Consider the following 21,299-nt stretch of genomic DNA (forward strand, 5'->3'; position numbering starts at 1 on the left):
TGTTCACTGCTCTATCCCCTGAGTCTACAACAGCCTATCACATAGTAGGCACACAATATATAGTTGTGAAATGAATCTCTGTCCTCAGAAACAAAGCTGTCCTGCTATTGGTGGGTGGGCAGTGAAGAGACGGGAGAGCCCCTTTTAGTACTATCATGGGCCAGTGCCATGTGGAGTGCCTGTGCCAGGGACTGTGGGCAGAGAAGATACCAAGAATGCAGACTAGGTGCAGGAGATCAGCGTAAAGGGAAGAAGCCACAGGGTAAGGACCGAAGAACAGGATTTTGCTCTGATTCTACACCTCTCTATCTCACTTTGCGGGGAACTGGTCAGAAACCTCAGGAAGAGCTCCTGCTTCCAAAAATGCAGTTAGTGCTATGGGATCAGGTGGACAAAAGCGAGAAAGATGAGACTGAAAGGCACAGGATCTCTTGGAGAGGGTGTAGAGTGAACAAGTCCTTGTGAAAGTGAAATGGCCGTTCATTTGAATGCAAATGCTATGTAAAAGCCTAAAGCCCCTTGACGTCAGCCCAGCAATTGGGGGCCCGTCTATACAGGACTACCAGTCACCTGGAAACCGTCAGGGTAGGAAACGCCTATGGAGTAGTCGGAGGGGCGTGCAGCACAGCTAAACTTCTGGTTCCCTACTGCTTCTCAAAGTCGGGTTGGGACCTTAATAGGGACTTCAGGATGCCTTAGGGAGTTCCTTTCTCATATCCAAGCCACTATGTACAGAAGCTGCCTTTTGGAAAAAGAAGCGGACATGTACTCCAGCACTCTCAGGAGCCCCGCAGGAGGTGGCACCGCCGGGGCTGGTGCCACTGGGGATGGTGGGAGTCCTCTGCCAGCCTCCAACTTCGCAGCGGCCCCTTCTTATGCGCACTACATGGGATATCCACATATGCCTGGTATGGATCCTCACGGGCCACCGCTGGGAGCCTGGGGGTCACCCTATAGTCCCCCTCGTGAAGACTGGAGCGTGTACCCCGGGCCATCCAGTACTATGGGTACGGTCCCCATGAACGACATGAGCTCGAGCCCCGCCGCTTTCAGCTCACCGGAATATAGCAACCTGGGCCCCGCAGGGGGTGGAAACAGCGGTAGCAGCCTGCCAACACCAGCCGGAGGATCACTGTTCCCCATCGACGCCGGCATCGCAGACGAGAGTTCTAGCAGAAGCCGTCACAGCCCCTATGCATGGATGCGCAAGACAGTGCAGGTGACTGGTGAGTAACCGATACCAATGCTCTGATCCTTTTCCTTCCTTTGCTTCTTCTTTACTTCTCTTGGCCTTCTGGTCCTCCTACTTCTCAGACTTCTCTCCGGACAGCTTAGCTAAGGAGACCACTACGTGGCTTACTGCCCTGGGCCCCAGACCACAAGTGACCTCCTTCGCTTGTGCCTCTGCTCAAAAACAGAGTGTAGTGCTTGGAACTAAGCTGACAGTAGAGGACTTTTTCATCATTTTCTGATCAGCCAAAGGAGCAACCGTGGTGACGATGGACATACTGAGCCACAAAGATCAAGGTCCAACCCTACAGTTGCCCAGATAGGAAAACATATTCACGGGGAAGGTCAGTGGGTGAATGAGGAGAGGACAACTACGTTTCTCTATGCTCAGTCACTGCTGTTTGCCTGTTCCATTTCAAAGCCTTCTCTATCTGAACAGGTCGGCTTCTCCCCCAAATCTGGTGATAGTCAACTTAGATTCAGTGCTTGATTGGCAATAGGTGGTCCAGTTTAGCCACAAAGGCCCTGATGGCAAAATGGCCTCCTCACCCTGAACTCTCAAGGAAGCTCCAGTTTCCTTTGCCCAAGCTGGCAGGAGCCAGCTGAATTCAAACCCAATGCCTTTGTACAACTTTCCTTCCACCAATGGAAAGCTACAGCACACCACTGGGACATAATAAGCTGCTCAACCCTAACATCCCCGGGGTGTGCACCAGTATCAGCCCCAGCATCAATAAAGTTAAAGGGATTAAAGCCCTCCAAGCAGTACAGGCAGGCATTTCGAGGTGCAGGGACTGAATACAGGCTTGTCAGGACACATAGGAAAGCCCAGCGATCTCAGCCTAATGCCAACTCACTCTCCTACCAGCAAGCTACTGGTTGGCAGCTACTGGGAGGAGGGTGTGCGCGGGGTGTGTGGGGGGGATGTGGGGGGGGTACTCTGCATACTCTGCTTTAATCTTGGACAGGGGCTAGAGGAGGGAGGTGGGGAGATGTTTGTTTTCAGCTATAGTTGTGCTTTTATCTTATTATTCCAACTCATCACTCCCTTTCATTAGAGAAAATTAGTAAAATTCAGCCTAACACTTTCATCCCTCTGGGGAAGACATGACATTCCAATAGCATTTGCCCATAATGATTATGCTTCTGCTCACAGTTCTGCACTTTTTCTCTGCTTAAAAATAGCAAAAGCAAGAGGGTGGGAAGGGACCAAATTTTATCATTGAGAGTACTCAGCCTGGAGGAGGCAGTTCCAATTAATTAGGACATTACTAGGGTAGCAATCCCAAATTAAGAGTAGAGCTTAAATACTTAGCTCTAAAGTGTTTGTAAGTAAGTCTGCATATTGCTTTTTGAAATAAGAGTGAGTCGGTGGGCTAAAAAGAATAGAAAGTAAGCTTAGGGTGGGGCACTGTCAGGGCTGTTATTATATCTAATCTTAGGGTTGTAATTAACACCTATTCACTAAGACCTAACCATCAGCAAAAGACACAAAAGCCAGAAAAGTGGCTGCTCCAGTTTAGGATTATGTTTTGAAATACTTAAAAAGAGGAAAGTCACTAGTGTGTTGTTTGGAAGACAAAACAATGGGAAGAAAAGAACAAGATAAAATAATTATCTTGAGTCACGAATTTTCTGTATAAAAGAGAAAATATGATGGGTTTCTCTGCTTAATAGTCTTCATTTGTATTTGTCAGAGTCTCTCTTTTGCATAATTCTGGTGCCAGGAAAAGTTTAGAACGGGACTCTAAATTACTCTATGGAGTCTTCATCATTAGCTCAGTCTTCAAACCTTGCTGTACAATACCATCTTCATAAGATTTTCTCTCCAACTTCTATGAGAAATTCTAAATTGAATGATTTTAGAACCTCACTAACTTGTGGCAGCCTATCCTATAGATGAGGCTTTATTAAATTCAATCACCATTTCATTTTAATGTCTTGTAAAACCCCTTTGTTATATTCTTGCAGCCTAAGTACATATTTAGCAATGATTTAAGAATATGATGAGAAGTATGGACCCTCTTTCAGAAAAATGCACAAGGGCACAAATGCACATGTACACACTTCATTTTTTCCACCAGATTTTTTAAATTTTTATCTATTTTTTGGTCTTGCCAAGCAGCATACAAGATCTTAGTTCCCTGACCAAGGACCAAACCCATGCTTTCTTCAGTGGAAGCACAGAGTCTTAACCACTGGACTGCCAGGTAATTCCCACATATGTCATTTATTTGAATAATTTTGGGAGACTCATGGATCCACTGAAACCCCTTCCATAGATCTCAGGTTATGAACTGATAACCTGAGAAAAAATTAAACTGATCACCTCTCTGTATCACTCCAAACCAAAAGGCACCCATTTGTATGCTTAGTACATAATGAGTGTTAAACAAATATCTGTTAAGTGAATAAGTCAGATCCTCCTAAATTTTATACTTCACTCTGTAGTTTTATAGGACATTTGACTTACGGCTGAGAACAAAACAGATGATCTACAAAAATGGAAGTAACCCTTCCTTGATTATGGTAGTCAAATTAAAGCTCTTTATATTATTTAAGAATGTTTTAACTAGCCTTAAGTTAAAGAAACAAAAATATGCATATTAGGGGACAATTGGAAAACTTTTCATAGTGATTATCATGGCATTTGATTTTTGAATGACAGAAAGGGGACTGACATATGGAATAAATGACTGTCCACCAAGTGATTTGATTTAAAAGTGAGATATTTTTTTCCCCACTTTGCTCCCTAAGTAGTCTGTTTGAAAACATACCTTGTTTTAAAAATTATGTGAAAAGGAACCTGACAGAGATATTCATGAAAAGTTCATCATTTTAATATTTTAAGCATTGTCAGTTTAAAAGTTCAGTATTTTCATATTTTAAACATTGACAGCACTACTCTAGGAATTTTTTCATTTTGTTTTTATTTTACCCAGAGTTATAGCCTTGTATGAGTATTGGAAAGGCGGTAACCCTAGCAGGGCTGGAGAGGGGCTTTGGTTTTAGGGGTGGGAAAGAAGAGGAGAGAAGGAAGTGACTTTGAATAATTCTGATTAACCCACTGGACAAAAGACAGAAAACCAAGGAAGTTAAAAGGTTTTCTTCAGTTAGGACATTTCAGAAAATTAGTTACTTAGTAATTCCTAATATCATTATCTTTCTTGGTTTTGATCATTTTAACTGGACAGTTTTTATAAGTGAATTTGGATGCAATTTTTAACTAAAAGCAGCAAAAGATTACCATCGCATGGAAACTCCTTATGATGGTGTTAATTACACTCTGTTCCCTATTGAAAGGGATTGGTGTTAATCATCTTTACCCTCGCTGTCACCATCATCATAATCCTTAGGTTTGGAGAGTGCTTTTCTGCCTAACAGCACTGTCACAGCCAGTCTCTCAAATGAGCACATTTAGGTGATGATAAGTCATCATATATAATGACATTTGTTTGCAAACTCTGTAGGGATCCTGTCTCCTTATGGGAACTACGGAGGTTTGTCAAAGTGTTTGGTCAGGGCAAGTAATGATATCCCACCACAGAGCTTTGAAGCAGCCCTGTAATACAACTTAAAGTTTGTTACTTTCCTAGATTAACTCGCAATAGTGCTGGAGAAGGGGAATCCCTCACCCTCGGCACTGTCATAGTCTCTGGGAGAAGAGAATGGCTTGAACAATAAAAGCTACTGCTTTTAGCACTTTGTTAGTGTTTTGGTATGGAACTATGGTTCTATGCTCCACTAGAAAATGTCCAAAACCCAGTCAATCAGATTTCATCATTTAAGGGAAGAGACAATGGAGTAAGTGGAAAGAAAATAGCTTGGGAGGAGGGACACAAGAGGAGCACCAGGAAATGAGAATTCATTTCTCTTCGTTAAACGTGCAGTCAGTATTTCCAACTAATCTAGTGTTCTTGAGGTCTGAGGTCTTATCCATAAGATTGGGGCAACAGACTCTTTTTTTAACACTTTGCATGGCTTTGATATGCAGCCTGGCTCTTCCTCATCCCTCCTTTCTTTAGGGGTTATATTGCCGGAAAGGGTGAGGATTTTCATGGCAAATAAAGAGGCCTGGTATTGACTTTATTGTCCTCAGAAGAAACTGCAAGAGGGGAATTTATGACCAATGGGGGTGGGGAAGAATTGCAACCTTCCAGAATTCTTGAAGTCTGGTTATATTTACTGATTATCAAAGAGTTGAAAACAGACACACGCACATTAAATTTTAACTTCTGCCTCAAGTTAGAATTTAAACACTCAGTCATTTTGGTATTAGGAATGGTTTTAGGAAACATCTCTTCAAAGATATATTTTGATTCTAAGATTTGAGGTTCTAGAAATAAACTAAACCTCAATGTTTTCATTGTGGCCTCAAATATACATTCTGCCTTTGTAACATACCAAATGCCAGAACTTTGGTTTCCTAGATTCAGAAAAGCAGCTGAAGTTTGTTTTCTGTATGTGTGAGTCTGTTTCTGTTTTGCATATACATTCATTTGTATTATATTTTAGATTCCACATATAAGTGATACCATATAGTATGTGTCTTTCTCTGTCTGACATTTCACTGAGCATAATATTCTCTTGGTCTTTCCAGGTTGTTACAAATGAACCTAACACAATATTGTGAATCAACTATACTTCAATTTAAAAAATTGATATAAAAAAATCCCATGAAAAACAAGCAAACAAAGAGAAAACCAGCTCATAGATTGAGCCTTTGAGATAGATAAACTGACTGGAGCTCATCATTTTCCATTTTCAAGAAGGAAGGTTTGTTTAGCTCCCTAGTCCATGAGTTAATCCTAAAACATATCTCTCATCTAGAATTTGTTTCTACATTCATGTCCCCCCCCCCCCTTTTTTTTTCCTTTCCTGGAGATGAAAGGGTGTCTGACATTTGTTTAGGGCTTGTAAATTCCAAACCAATTGGCTGGTGTTCCTGAATGTAAAGAGGGTTCAAGATGGGATCTGATGCTATGTAGCTCCTTTGTTAAGCTTGTGCTGCATCTTAACACCTCAATGGAGTTTAGGGAAACACTTTAAAGAAACCTTTGTCTTACAGATCGCTCCCCAAAACTTCACATCAAAAACAACCAGGGAAGATCAGAAGGAGTTTGCCAAAAGCTATAGAGAAAAAGAGGAAGATCCTGGAGGGGGTTAGAAAAATTGAAAAGAAAAAGAAACTTCCTAATCACCTTTGGAAAATTTAAAAGGAGGAATAAAACCCTATTTGAAGGAAGGCATGAGAAATTAGTTAAACGTTGTAACACAAAGCAAATGTTTGGATATCCTTTCAAAGAATACTAGAATACCCATTTTATTCTGGTAAAGTCAACGCCCCCTACTTCCCCCTCTCATTTTCCATTAGGGAATAAAAATTTGTTTAAAACTCCCCCAAAAATCCCTGGAGAAGGAAATGGCAACCCACTCCAGTATTCTTGCCTGGGAAATCCCATGGACAAAGGAGCCTGGAGGGCTAGAGTCCATGGGGTTGCAAGAGTTAGATACAACTGAGTGACTAAACAACATCAACAACAAAAAAACTAAACTATTTTTTCTAATAGGTGAAAAGAATGTGAAAGTGAAGTAGCTCAGCCGTGTCTGACTCTTTGCAACCCTGTGGACTGTAGTCCTCCAGGCTCCTCCATCCATGGGATTCTCCAGGCAAGAGTACTGGAGTGGGTTGCCATGTCTTTCTCCAGGGGATCTTCCTGACCCAGGGATTGAACCCAGGTCTCCCGCATTGCAGGCAGACGCTTTACCTACCGTCTGAGCCACCAGGGAAGCCCATAGAGCTATTGTAGAACAGAATCCAAGTGACAATAGATGTTTTCTTTTTTAATTACGATCCAAATGAAATTCTCTCTAGAACGTGCATGTAATAAGAATGTCAGTATCACGAAACAGTTTGCTGCACTTGGGCCATTCTTAAGCTGCCCAGCATATTTAAACTAGGAATAACATTTGGCACACTGGACTTGGAGTCAGTCAGAGGTATGTGTTTGGGTCCCCATTCCTAAGCCCACTACCACAAAGCCACTTACCTACACTGAGCCTTGGTTTCCTTATCTGTACAATGGGAATAAGACACATTCTGCATAAGCTGAAAGGGTAGGTGAGAGAGAGGTTCAATAGGAGACAACATGAAAGAACTGTGTACAATATAAATGGAAGTGCACGTATAATGGATGGTGCTACTATTGCCAATACTGTTCTCATATGTGAGTGGGAAGGGAATGAAAATCATGGCTAGTGTTGCTTTAAAATGCTTTGGTGTAACAGTATGTCAATGGTGCTGTGATGGGTGTGTTGAATGTGTGTGTGTGTGTGTGTGTGTGTCAAATAGCCACGGATGACAAAGTACTTAATGAAGAAATGGACTTATGACATATTTGGTTCAAAAAATGTACTTGTTTTATATTTGAAAGTAATAGCTAAATGTAGGAACAGTGGCTCTGATTCCTCCAACCAAAATAATCTCCAAAGAAAAAAAATATGATTAAATACACTCCTTTCTCCCCTAACAGGGAAAACCAGGACAAAAGAAAAGTACCGTGTAGTTTACACAGATCATCAAAGGTTGGAGCTGGAGAAAGAATTCCACTGCAATAGATATATCACCATTCGGAGAAAATCAGAGCTTGCAGTCAACTTGGGCCTTTCTGAGAGACAGGTACACCGGAAGTACATTTAACATTTTTCATATAAGCATTTCAAATAGGCTAAGATTTTAAGGACATCTGTAAGCAGGAGGGAAGCAAAAGAAGACTAAGCCATTCTCAAGGCTTTCCTAAAGCCCATATTTTTCCTATTGAACCTCCTACTGTGGTGGGCACTATATAGGTGTGGAAACAAGGGTGGGGACATAGTGCATGGAGAAGGATTAAAATCCCCATAAAATTGGTCAGCCAAGTCAAAACCTTGATATGATTTCCCAAGTAGTTATAATCTATGTGTGAAGTTGAAATCTGTCGATCATGGCAATTATCTGGCTTATATCAGTCAAACTGTAACAGTAAATGAACACCAATGCTTATACGTGAATCAAGTTTTTCTATTATTCAGGCTAGGAGATTTAATTTTCTGTGGTCTATGTAATCCTATGATTCCTGCCTCAGATTTAGCTTACTGTGGATACTCAGTGAAAATTAAATCTTGGCAAGAATCAGTAGTTTCCACTCACCCAGATTTTGACATGACATAACTATTTGATGTTCTTTTTTTTTTCCACTAAGGTCTAGGAGTAATCCTGGATATCATATAATTCTAGAACTGTAAAGTCCATTAATGCCTTATCCCAAGTAATCTACATTTCAACCATTTATAAAGGCACACAGCAAGAGATATAGTACTTCATCACCCTTGTTCACCCAGTTCTGTTTCATTAACCTTACTTTTAAAAAATTTTTTACATGGCATGTAGGATCTTAGTTCTCAGACCAAGGGTCAAACCTGTGCCCCGTGCATTGTAAGTGCAGAGTCTTAACCTCTGGACTGCCAGGGAAGTCCCTAACCTTAGTCTTTTAATGACAGATCATAATCACCTTTGCTATTTAAATCCCTCCCTTTTCATCACCATGCCTCAGAATCTGCCATTCTATCATTATTTATTTTTACCTGTGCAACAAAGATGGTGAGTGAGGTATAATGTAAAGACTACTGCATTCAGAGTCTGAGGCCCTGGGCTTGATTTCAATTTCATCTCATGAAAGATATTTTCCCTCTCTGAGTCTCAGCTTTTTTAAAAACCTGTTGTCAAAAGGGCATACTTCACAAGGTCATTGTGAGGCTCAAGGGATGCATGTGAAAGGGCTCTGTAAATATTAATACTAAAGCCCCAGAACAATATCAGCAATGACTTTGAAAAATGCATTTAGTATGTTGTCCCATTAAATCCAAAGCATTTTTTGTTTCAGGTGAAAATCTGGTTTCAAAATCGCAGAGCCAAGGAGAGAAAGATGATCAAAAAGAAAATATCCCAGTTTGAGAACAGTGGAGGCTCAGTGCAAAGTGACTCTGGCTCCATCAGCCCTGGGGAACTACCTAATATTTTTTTCACCACCCCATCTGCTGTCCGTGGATTTCAGCCTATCGAGATTCAGCAGGTCATAGTCTCTGAATGAAATCTGAATGAAAGAAAGGCAAAGAGAAATGGAAAATGCCCTTCCTTTAGCATTGTCTTTTTGGTCTCTTAAGATATCAGCAGGGGAGTTGCAACATTAGGTAATAATTCCTTGTAAGACAGTATTCAGAATGAGTGGATGCACCATGGATTGAAGATAATTCAAGAATCACTTACTGTTAGGAACTATACCTAGAAAACTCCTGTGTGCAATGCTATGTCAGTCACTCAGGGAACTTGGTGGTAAGCTGTATAATTGAAAGCTACAGTCACAAGCCCTTGCAACTCTATTCACAATTTCAGAAATTTGCTTGTAATAGACCATAAAAAACAGTTCTGCCAGGATGCACATTTGTATATGTATACTTGTGTTCATCATTTGATGCTGAGTGTGTCCTCTGATGCTCTTTTTGGGGTGGGGAGAAGGTAAGCAGAAAGGTATCTATCTCTAGCTACCTTTTCAAGTGTTTGATTCAAAAGCTAACAGAATTTTCATAACAAGACAAAGATTTATTAAAACATCAGGAGGTGATTCTGAATCTACTGTCACTTGTTATTAAAAATAATAAATATTAAAAGGTTTTGTCCCTTGCTCATACTTGTCTAGCATCAGTTATCTCAGAACTTCCAACCTGCAGTGTCAATTTCAAATCCTGCCAAAACAATGAAATCAGACTAGAACAACACAGTCAACTTGGTTGAGTCATTAGAAAAGGCAGGTCTCCAACACTCAAAGTAAAGTGAAAGTGAAGTGAAGTCGCTCAGTCGTGTCCGTGTCCGACTCTTTGCGATCCCATGGACTGTAGTCTACCAGGCTTCTCTGTCCATGGTATTTTCCAGGCAAGAGTACTGGAGTGGCTTGCCATTTCCTTCTCAAAGTTTACTCAAAGTAAACTCTTCCCCTATTCTGCCTGTCTATTCCATTTACTGTTAGAATGTGAAATGACAGTGAGATTGAACATGAGTACAAGGATAGTATATGTTCTATAGTTTCTCTCATTGCCATCATCTCCAGTCTGTTCCAATTTACCTACCTATCATGTCAATGCAATGTGGTCCAAGAAGCTGCAGTTTACAGGTTACAAACACACGACTTAGGCTATAGTGAGCAGAGTTGTGTGGAGTTTGTTGGTCCAGTTTATTGCTTGCATATCCAAGTGGTCAGAAGCTGAACTCTGAATCATTTTAAATTGAGATGGTTTAAAAGAAAATGTAATTAAAGTAGAAAATCAGAGCACAACTTTTCTTTTCAAAAACCATCTTTGGGTTAGGAGTGAGAAGTTTATCCTCCCCATCGTTATGAAAACCTCAGAAAGAGGGTGCCACTTCATTGCCTCCAATAAATATAGGCCAGACAAAAGGTCATCTAAATTGCTGATCACAGAAAATCAGCATTAAAATAAGTCCTTCCAATCTAATAAAGGGAAGGTGGAATCACAAAGGTGAAGAAGCTAACTTCTGAGTGTATTTGTCTATTTACACTCAGAAGTTAGCTTCCTCACCCATTATATCCCCCAACAAAGGTATATCTTTGGCAATAGCAGTTGGATTTCCCCGAGGATTGTTCTTTTGAAACCTAAAGGTAGGTTTCAATAAAGAATTTTTTCTGGTGTTGGGGGCTGAGATTCAGAAATGAAAACATGCCCAATGACTGACAGTGTTCAGCTAGGGTAGCGGGATTATGCAGATTTTCTTCTTTTCATTGCATTTCAAATGTATGCTGTTTTGCGATAGAAGTTTCCTTAAGAAACATGCTTTCACCTCAGATCTTTAGTTGCTCTTCAAGTAATTTGCAACTTTAGTGTCCTACTTACAATTTATAGAAGTGTTTCAACCTCCTAGTTCCTTACTTCAGTTCAGTTCAGTTCAGTCGCTCAGTAGTGTCCGACTCTTTGCAACCCTATGAATCGCACCACACCAGGCCTCCCTGTCCATCACCAACTCCCGGAGTTCACTCAGACTCACATCCATCGAGTCAGTGATGCCATCTAGCCATCTCATCCTCTGTCGTCCCCTTCTCCTTCTACCCCCAACCTCTCCCAGCATCAGAGTTTTTTCCAATGAGTCAACTCTTCGCATGAGGTGGCCAAAGTACTGGAGTTTCAGCTTTAGCATCAGTCCTTCCAATGAACACCCAGGGCTGATCTCCTTTAGAATGGACTGGTTGGATCTCCTTGCAGTCCAAGGGACTCACAAGAGTCTTCTCACCACAGTGCTTTTGAACACCACAGTTCAAAAGCATCACTTTGGCGCTCAGCTTTCTTCACAGTCCAACTCTCACATTCATAGCCTGGACTGGAAAAACCATAGCCTTGACTAGACGGACCTTTGTTGGCAAAGTAATGTCTCTGCTTTTGAATATGCTATCTAGGTTGGTCATAACTTTTCTTCCAAGGAGTAAGCGTCTTTTAATTTCATGGCTGCAGTCACCATCTGCAGTGATTTTGGAGCCCCCAAAAATAAGGTCTAACACTGTTTTCACTGTTTCCCCATCTATTTCCCATGAAGTAATGGGACCAGATGCCATGATCTTCGTTTTCTGAATGTTGACCTTTAAGCCAACTTTTTCACTCTCCTCTTTTACCTTCATCAAGAGGCTTTTTAGTTCCTCTTCACTTTCTGCCATAAGGGTGATGTCATCTGCATATCTGAGGTTATTGATATTTCTCCCGGCAATCTTGATTCCAGCTTGTGTTTCTTCCAGTCCAGCATTTCTCATGATGTACTCTGCATAGAAGTTAAATAAACAGGGTGACAATATACAGCCTTGACGAACTCCTTTTCCTATTTGGAACCAGTCTGTTGTTCCATGTCCAGTTCTAACTGTTGCTTCCTGACCTGTATATAGGTTTCTCAAGAGGCAGGTCAGGTGGTCTGATATTCCCCTCTCTTTCAGAATTTTCCAGTTTATTGTGATCCACACAGTCAAAGACTTTGGCATAGTCAATAAAGCAGAAATAGATGTTTTTCTGGAACTCTCTTGCTTTTTCGATGATCCAATGGATGTTGGCAATTTGGTCTCTGGTTCCTCTGCCTTTTCAAAAACCAGCTTGAACATCTGGAAGTTCACAGTTCACGTATTGCTGAAACCTGGCTTGGAGAATTTTGAGCATTATTTAACTAGTGTGTGCTGCTGCTGCTGCTAAGTCACTTCAGGCGTGTCCTACTCTGTGTGACCCCAGAGACGGCAGCCCACCAGGCTCCCCCGTCCCTGGGATTCTCCAGGCAAGAACACTGGAGTGGGTTGCCATTTCCTTCTCCAATGCATGAAAGTGAAAAGTAAAAGTGAAGTCACTCAGTCATGTCTGACTCTTAGTGACCCCCATGGACTGCAGCCTATCAGGCTCCTCCGTCCATGGGATTTTCCAGGCAAGAGTACTGGAGTGGGGTGCCATTGCCCTCTCCAACTAGCGTGTGAGATGAGTGCAATTGTGCGGTAGTTTGAGCATTCTTTGGCATTGCCTTTCTTTGGGATTGCAATGAAAACTGACCTTTTCCAGTCCTGTTGGCCACTGCTGAGTTTTCCAAATTTGCTGGCATATTGAGTGCAGCACTCTTACTTAAGGAAGGCCTTTGATCTAGTCTTAGAGTTGTTCATGTACAGCTACAAAGATAAGTCTTTGGGAGGGTCTGACTTCTTTTCAAAGGAGAAAGGAAGCAAGACGCAAGGGATGTTTTCTACTCTTGTTTCAGATCCAGAGAATCTAGCTGTTTTCCTCAGTTGGAACATTTCAACATTCTCAAACAAAGACAAGAAGGGCAGGAGGAGCTAGCAAGGGAGTTGGGTGGTAGGAGGAAGGGATATATTATAACAGAATATGAGGAACATTTGGGGGGTAGTAGACATGTTTATTCAGAGAAGGTGATGGCACCCCACTCCAGTACTCTTGCCTAGAAAATCCCATGGACTGAGGAGCCTGGTAGGCTGCAGTCCATGGGGTCGTTAGGAGTCGGACACTACTGAGCGACTTCACTTTCACTTTTCACTTTCATGCATTGGAGAAGGAAATGGCAACCCACTCCAGTATTCTTGCCTGGAGAATCCCAGGGATGGGGGAGCCTGGTGGCCTGCCATCTATGGGGTCGCACAGAGTCAGACACAGCTGAAGTGACTTAGCAGTAGCAGCAGCAGCAGACACGTTTATTATCTTAATTCTGGTGATGGTTTCATGAGTTTATACATATATCAAAAAAATCAACTTTTGTACTTCAAATGTATGCAATTTCTTGTATGTCAGCTATACTTTAAGAAAGGGGCAAGCAAATGTAACAATGTGTTTCTAACTGTAATAATAATACAGCATGGAGGAACTCACTAGAGGAGTTAGTCAATGGAGATAGTCACCTTAGATAACTTAGATTCAGACCCCAGGTAGGATCACTTCCTTGTATACTCATGTCTGAGTGTGCTGTTGAGGAAGGACACCAATAATTCATCATTGATGATTCTTTCATATAATGATGGTGGGTTTGGAGGGTAGGGAGAGACCAAGATATGTTGGCATTGAATCTTGAAGTGTGAATGTCAATGCAAAGCAAAGAAGTCCCCTCTGTGTTCTTTCAGAACCAGTATTGTGAGTTGGAAGTAAAAGTAGTTATTCACATATAATAGAAAGAGAAGCCCTTGTCAGAGGTGGGATCAAGATGGCAGACTAGAAAAACCCTGAGCTCACCTCCCCCCACAAACACATCAAAACTACAACTACATAAAGAGCAACTCTCACTGAGAATGACCTTAAGATTAGAAGAATGGCTCTCCTACAATCAAGGCTGTAAAGAAAGGTCCACACACAGTTTGGTAGGAAGGCAGGAGAAGTGATCAAGTCAGGACCTACATCCCTAGTGGGTGACCCAGCAGGCTCAGGGATCCTCCTTGGGGAGCAAGGGGTTTAAGCCATATATTAGGCACCCCAGCCATAAGGTCCAACATTCAGAAATCAAGCTCCCTTATATGATTCGAAAATCAGTGAAGCATAATGGAGAGATGTAAGAAACCAAGCCTCCACTCTTGAAGAGCTCACACACAGACTTGTTGGCTCCCAGTCGCAGAATGGATGTTGTAGATTGAAAAAATGAATCGTGCTCTGGCCAACTGCCTCAGCATGCCCCACAGCCTTTACCAGGCTACCACTCCAGCTCCTCTTGCTTTAGAACTGCTCCCTACTAAGATGGAGGCTACTATTGAGAATGCACATGTTCTCATTGGGGAAGGGACAGAGACAGATTGGGCCACAGTCTTACCCTTAGCCAGGGGGTAGATTGCCTTTGCCAGTGTGTACATACACCAGGGAAGGAGCAGAGCCTGCTCAGTAGTGTGGCTCCAACTCCTCTGGCCCCAACTCTGCCTCTCACAATGACACATACACCAAGGAAAAAATGAAACCAGCTCAGAAGTGCAGCCCCAAGCCCTCAGGCCCCAGCCACAATTCCAATAGGTCAGCAACTACTATTGTGCTCAGTAGAATCCCCAATTCACACTTGGCTCTGTCTCTAGCACCTCTGATTCCAGCCCTATCTCCAGACCAGTGTACCCAGAGAGAATATGTAACTCATGAACACTTCAAATCCAGCACTCCCAACAAGCCACTAGGCATATGCAGACTGCACAGCGATGCCTTCACACAAGGACATGGCTTCAAGATCAGAATAGGTAACTATTTCCCCTAATTTCATAGAGACACAGAAAGTTAAACAAAATGAGAAAACAGAGAAATAGGTTTCAAATGAAAGAACAAGATAAAGTCTCAGGAAAAAACCCTAATGTAACAGAGAAAATTAATTTACCTGAAAAAGAATTCCAAGAAGTAGTAATAAAAATGTTAAATGAACTGAGGAAAAAATAGATGAACAGAAACAGAACTTTAACAAAGAACTAGAAAATACAAAAAAGAACCAATCAATGAATGCAGAAAAACACAAATGAAAAGAAAAGTATACTAGAAGGTATTAATAGCAGATTAGGTGATACAGAAGAAACATAAATTATCCAAAAGATGTAAAAGTGGAAATCACCCAATCAGAATAGCAAAAAAGAAAAGCAGTTAAAAGAATGAGGGCAATTTAAAGGATCACTAGTACAGCATACTAGCATTCATATTATAAGGGTACCAGAAGGAGAAAAGAGAGCAAGAGGGGCAGAAAATGCATTTTACGAAATTATGACTGAAAAATTCCTGAAGAAAAAAACAGAAATCCAGTTATAAGAAACATAGAAAGTCCCAAACAAAATGAACCCAAACAATCCCATACAATATATGTCCAAATTAAAATGGCAAAAGTTTTTTTTTTTTTTTTAAGGCATCATATAAAAGGGAACCTTCATAAAACTATTAGTTGATTTTTCTGCAGGAGGTTTGCAGGCAAGAAGGGAGTGCTGTGATATATTTAAAGTGCTGAAAGAGGAAAACCTATGAACTAGAATACTCTATCTAGCAGAGTTATCATTCAGAATTTAAAGAGATAAAGAGCTTCTCAGACAAGCAAAAATTAAAAGCACTCATCAATACTAAACCAACCTTACAAGAAATGTTAAAGGGTCTTCTTTAAATGAAAAAAAGAAAGCTACAACAAGAAATAAGAAGTTACAAGAAAGGAAAAATTCAACAGATAAAAGCAAATATGCAGTAAATATAGTGGATCAATTACCTAAATAAACCAGGACAATGGCTAAAATACAAAAATTATAAAATCAAATGTAATTACAATAAATAGTTAAGGAACAGATATGGATTTTTAAAATATGACAACAAAAGCACAAAACATGAAAGGCAGTAAAAGATGTAGATTTTTTCAGAATGCATTTGAACTTAAATGCAGAGAAGGTAATGGCACCCGGCTCCAGTACTCTTGCCTGGAAATTCCCATGGACGGAGGAGCCTGGTAGGCTCCAGTCCATGGGGTCGCTAAGAGTTGGGCCCGACTGAGCGACTTCACTTTCACTTGTCACTTTTATGCATTGGAGAAGGAAATGGCAACCCACTCCAGTATTCTTGCCTGGAGAATCCCAGGGACAGAGGAGCCTGGTGGGCTGCCGTCTATGGGGTCGCACAGAGTCGGACACAACTGAAGTGACTTAGCAGCAGCAGCAGCAGCAGCAGCAGAACTTAAATGAAAGTGAAAGTGAAGTAGCTCAGCCGTGTCCAACTCTTTACGACCCTGTGGACTGTAGTCCACCAGGCTCCTCCATCCATGGGATTCTCCAGGCAAGAGTACTGGAGTGGGTTGCCATGTCCTTCTCCAGGGGATCTTCCTGACCCAGGGATTGAACCCAGGTCTCCCGCATTGCGGGCAGATACTTTACCGTCTGAGCCACCAGGGAGTAAATATACTTACAGGTCAACTATGTGAACTCCATGATAGCCAAAAATAAAAAACCTGCATTAGAAACACCAAAATTAGCAAGAAAGGAATCCAAACATAACAGTAAAGGAAGCATTAGCTTCCAGTTCCAGATGGTGGTGCTCATCTCCCCCTGTAACAGCACCAAAAGTGCAACTATCAGCTGAGCAACAATCCACAGGAGGATGCTGGAACCCACCAGAAAAAAGATACCCCACATCCAAAGACAAAGAAGGAGGCACAGCAAGATGGTAGGAGGGGCACAATCATGATAAAATGAAATCTCATACCCACTGGGTGGGTGACTCAAAAACTGGAGAACAATAAGACCAAAGAAATTCTCCCACTGTTGTGAAGGTTCTGAAGACCACTTCAGGCTTCCCAGCCTGGGATCTAACAAAGGGACTGGGAATCCCCAGGGAATCTGAAGGTCAGAGGGGTTTGATTATAGGACTTCCACAGGACTGGGGAAAACAGAGACTTCAGTCTTGGAGGGCACCAACTAAATCTTGCACACACCAGACCCAGAAGAAAGGAGCAATGACCCCACAGGAGATTGAATCAAAATTACCTGCTAGTGTTAGAAGGTCTCCTATGGAGGCATGGGTCTGCAGGGGCTCGCCACAGGCACAGAGGCACTGGCAGCAGCAGTCCAGGAAGATCCCCCTTCATGTAAGCCATCTTGTAGGTCACTGTTAACCCTACCACAGAGCCCGTAGACCACAGGGCTAGGTTGCCTCCGGCTAAGCAACTACCAGAGAGGGAATGCAAACTCACCCATCAGCAGATAATTTACTGAGCAAGGCCCTGCCCACCAGAGCAAAACCCAGTTTTTCCCACAGCCAGTCCTTCCCATTTGTAAGCTTACACAAGCCTTGTAGCCTCCTCCATCAGAGGGCAGACAAAAGAAGCAAAAGAACCACAGTCCCACAGCACCTAAACAAAAACAAAAAAACACATTACAGAAAGTTAATCAGGATGAAAAGCAAAACGTTATGTCCCAGATGAAAGGACAAAGTAAAAAATAAATAAATAAATAAAATGAAAATAAATAAATAAATGAAGTAGAGATAGGCAACCTCCCAGAAAAATAATTCAGAATAATGATAGTGAAGGTGATTTAGGATCTCAGGAAAACAATGGAGAAGATGCAAAAAATGTTTACCAGAAACCTAGAAGAACTAAAGAACAAACAAACAGAGATGAAAAATACACTAGAGGGAATCAATAGCAGAATAATTGAGGCAGAAGAATGGGTAAATGACCTGGAGGATAGAATGATGGAAATCACTGTTGCAGAACAGAATATAGAAAAACAAATGAAAAAAAAAATGAAGAGAGCCTAAGAGACCTCTGGGACAACATTAAATGCACCAACATTCGCATTATAGGGTTTCCAGAAGGAGAAGAGAAAGAGAAAGGACCTGAGAAAATATTTGAAGAAATAATAGCTGAAAACATCCTTAACATGGGAAAGGAAATAGTCAACCAAGTGCAGGAAGCACAGAGCGTCCCAGGCAGGATAAACCCAAGGAGGTTGAGACACACAGTAATCTAACTGACAAAAATTAAAGACAAAGATAAAATACTAAAAGCAACAAGGAAAAAAATGACAAATGACATACAAGGGAATTCCCATCAGGCTATCAGCTGATTTCTCAACAGAAACTCTACAAGCCAGGAGGGAATGGCACTGTGCATTTAAAGTGGTGAAAGGGAAAAAAACTATGACCAAGAATACTCTACCCAGCAAGAGTCTCCTTTTGATGGAGAAATCAAAAGCTTCCAGCCAAGCAAAAGTTAAGAGAATTCAGCACTATCAAACTAGCTTTACAATAAATGCCAAAGGAACTTCTCTAGGTAGGAAACACAAGAGAAGGAAAAGAGCTACACAAAATAAATTCAAAACAATTAAGAAAACAGTAATAGGATCATACATATCAATAATTACCTTAAGTGTAAATGGATTAAGTGCACCAACCAAAAGACATAGACTGGCTGGGCAGATGAAAACATATACATATATACACTTACACTTAGCACGTCACTCTGCTTGACCCAACCCCTGCCAAATTGTATGCAATTATTTATATTGTTAGGTTAGTCATGTTCCCATTATGGCTTGCAATTACAATTATCTTTCATTTTTTGTCTGGCTATTGATTGTGAAAACTAATAAATATCTTTTACTATTGTGATTATGTAATTGTTAATCTCTTAATAGACTTGTATCATGATTGGTCAACAGAAAAATAATAGAATTCTATGTCACCAAAACTACAATTTAATAGAAAAACATGTAATCACTTTTTAAAATCCATATGCCTATCAGAATTATCTTGGAATTTTTTGAAAAATACAAACACCTAGGTATGTTTAAAAACAGCTGGACTATATGATGATCTTTTACTTTTATCTAATTTGTTTCACTTTTTCTATTTCATATTCAGTGCTCCCATTGCATTTAGTTTGTTTTCCAATTTCTCCATCTTTTCTTTTCTTTTTTTTTTTTTTTTGATGTTCTTTCTCAACCCTTTATTGCAAGCATAGTAGAAAAGCTTTTGTATACATATATATAAATAATATGTATAATATGTATATTTTAGAAAACATGAATTTTTGCCTAAGAAATTATGACACTTTGATTCCACTTGTTTGACTTAGTATAAAGAGAATACTAGATTTCTAATTTAAAACAGATATGCAACAAGAATGAAAATTTACTATATACCACAGGGCACTATAGTCAATATCTTTTAATAACCTATAATGGAAAACAATTTCAAAACTAATATGTGTGTATATGTATAACAATCACCTTGCTGTGCATCTGAAACACTGGTTTTGTCATTCAGTCATGTCCAACTCTTTGCCACCCCATGGACTGTAGCCTACCAGACTTTTCTATCCATGGGATTCTCCAGGTGAGAATACTAGAGTGGATTGCCATTCCCTTTTGCAGAGGATCTTCCCAACTCAGGGATCGAACCCTGGACTCCTGCATTGCAGGCAGATTCTTTACCATTTGAGCTACAGGGAAGTCCTCCTGAAACATTGTATGCCAACAATTCTTCAATAAAAAATATATATATATATATATATAGAAAAAAAAAAGAAAAGAAAATCATCAAACCACAAAGGAAGAAAGTAAATGCAAAAGAACAGAAAACAAGTAACAAATTTGCAATAAGTATGTATCTATTAATGATCACTTTAAATATCAATGCTCCAATCAAAAACAGAGTGACTGAAAGTGAGGGCTAGAAAGAGATATTCCATGCAAATGGCAATGAAAAGAAAGCTGGGAGTAGCAAAGCTCACATCAAACAAAGTAGATTTTAAAATAAAATCTATAATAATAGACAAAGAAAAGAATTATATTATGATAGCAAGATTAATACAAGAAGAGGCTATTATAATCATAACATATATATATTTAATACAGGAGAACCTAAATAAAGAAAGTAAATATTAACAGGCATACACAGAGAAATTGACAATAATGTAATAATAGTAGGGGACTTTAACACTCCATTCATATCAATGGACAGTTCATCTAGAGAGAAATCAACAAGGAAACAGTAGCCTTAAATGACACATTAGACCACTTACACTTAAAATATATCTACAGAACATCCCACTTGAAACAGTAGAATACACATTCATTTTAAGTGCACATGGAATGGTCTCCTTCTCCAGGACAGGTCACATACTAGGACACAAAATAAGTTTCAACAAATCTAAGAGGATTGAAATTATGTCAAGCATAATTTCCAACCACAATGGTATGAAACTACAAAAAATTACAGGAGGAAATATGGGAAAACAAAAACATGTGTAGATTAAACAACATGGCCACTAAAAAAACCAATGAAGAAATCAAAGAGAAAATTAAAAACTACCTTGAGACAAATGACAATAAAAACATAACTTTCCAAAATTGATGGGACACAGCAAAAGCAGTACTAGTAAGGAAGTTTATAGTGATACAGACCTATAACAAGAAACAAGAAATATCTCAAATAAACATGTAATTTACCATCTAAAGGACTTAGAAAAAGAAGAAGAAGCAAAGCCCAAAGCCATCAGAAGGAAGGAAACAATAAATATCAGAGCAAAAATAAATAGAATAGAGATAAAAAATTAAAAAATTAAAAAGATCAAGGAAACCAAGAGCTAGTTTTTTTAAAAGATAAAATTGATAACTTTTTAGCTAGGCTTATTAAGGAAAATGTGAGAGGATCCAAATAAACAAAATTAGAAATGAAAGAGGGGGAAATTACAGGAATACAAGCAATTACAAGAGAATATTACACACAGCTATACTCCAAAAAATTGGAAAACTGAGAAAAAAATGGAAACATTCCTAGAAACATACAGTTTTCCAAGACTGAATCAGGAAGACACAAAAATATGAAGAGACCAATTGCTAATACTGAAGTTGAATCAGTAATCAAAAACTAAAAAAAGTCCAGGACCAGACAGCTTCACAGAAAATCTACCAAAAACATAAAGAAGAGTAAATGTAATTATTCTCAAACAATTTCCAAAAAACTGAAGATAAGAGAACACTCCCAAACTCATTCTATTAGGCCTACTTTGC

The 21,299-nt window shown here is 40.1% G+C and overlaps 1 protein-coding gene across 1 annotated transcript; it reads left to right on the top strand.

The window, feature by feature from the left end:
- Positions 1–727: 727 nt before the first annotated feature.
- On the top strand, positions 728–9,848 carry CDX4 (caudal type homeobox 4). Its single transcript, XM_006055621.2, has 3 exons — positions 728–1,226; positions 7,764–7,909; positions 9,153–9,848. The coding sequence occupies exons 1-3, from the start codon at positions 728–730 to the stop codon at positions 9,357–9,359; spliced, it is 852 nt and encodes a 283-aa protein (XP_006055683.2). The 3' UTR covers positions 9,360–9,848.
- The last annotated feature ends 11,451 nt before the right edge of the window (positions 9,849–21,299 follow it).

This window comes from Bubalus bubalis, chromosome X (assembly GCF_019923935.1).
Source record: "Bubalus bubalis isolate 160015118507 breed Murrah chromosome X, NDDB_SH_1, whole genome shotgun sequence".
In the NCBI taxonomy this organism is placed as follows: Eukaryota; Metazoa; Chordata; class Mammalia; order Artiodactyla; family Bovidae; genus Bubalus; species Bubalus bubalis.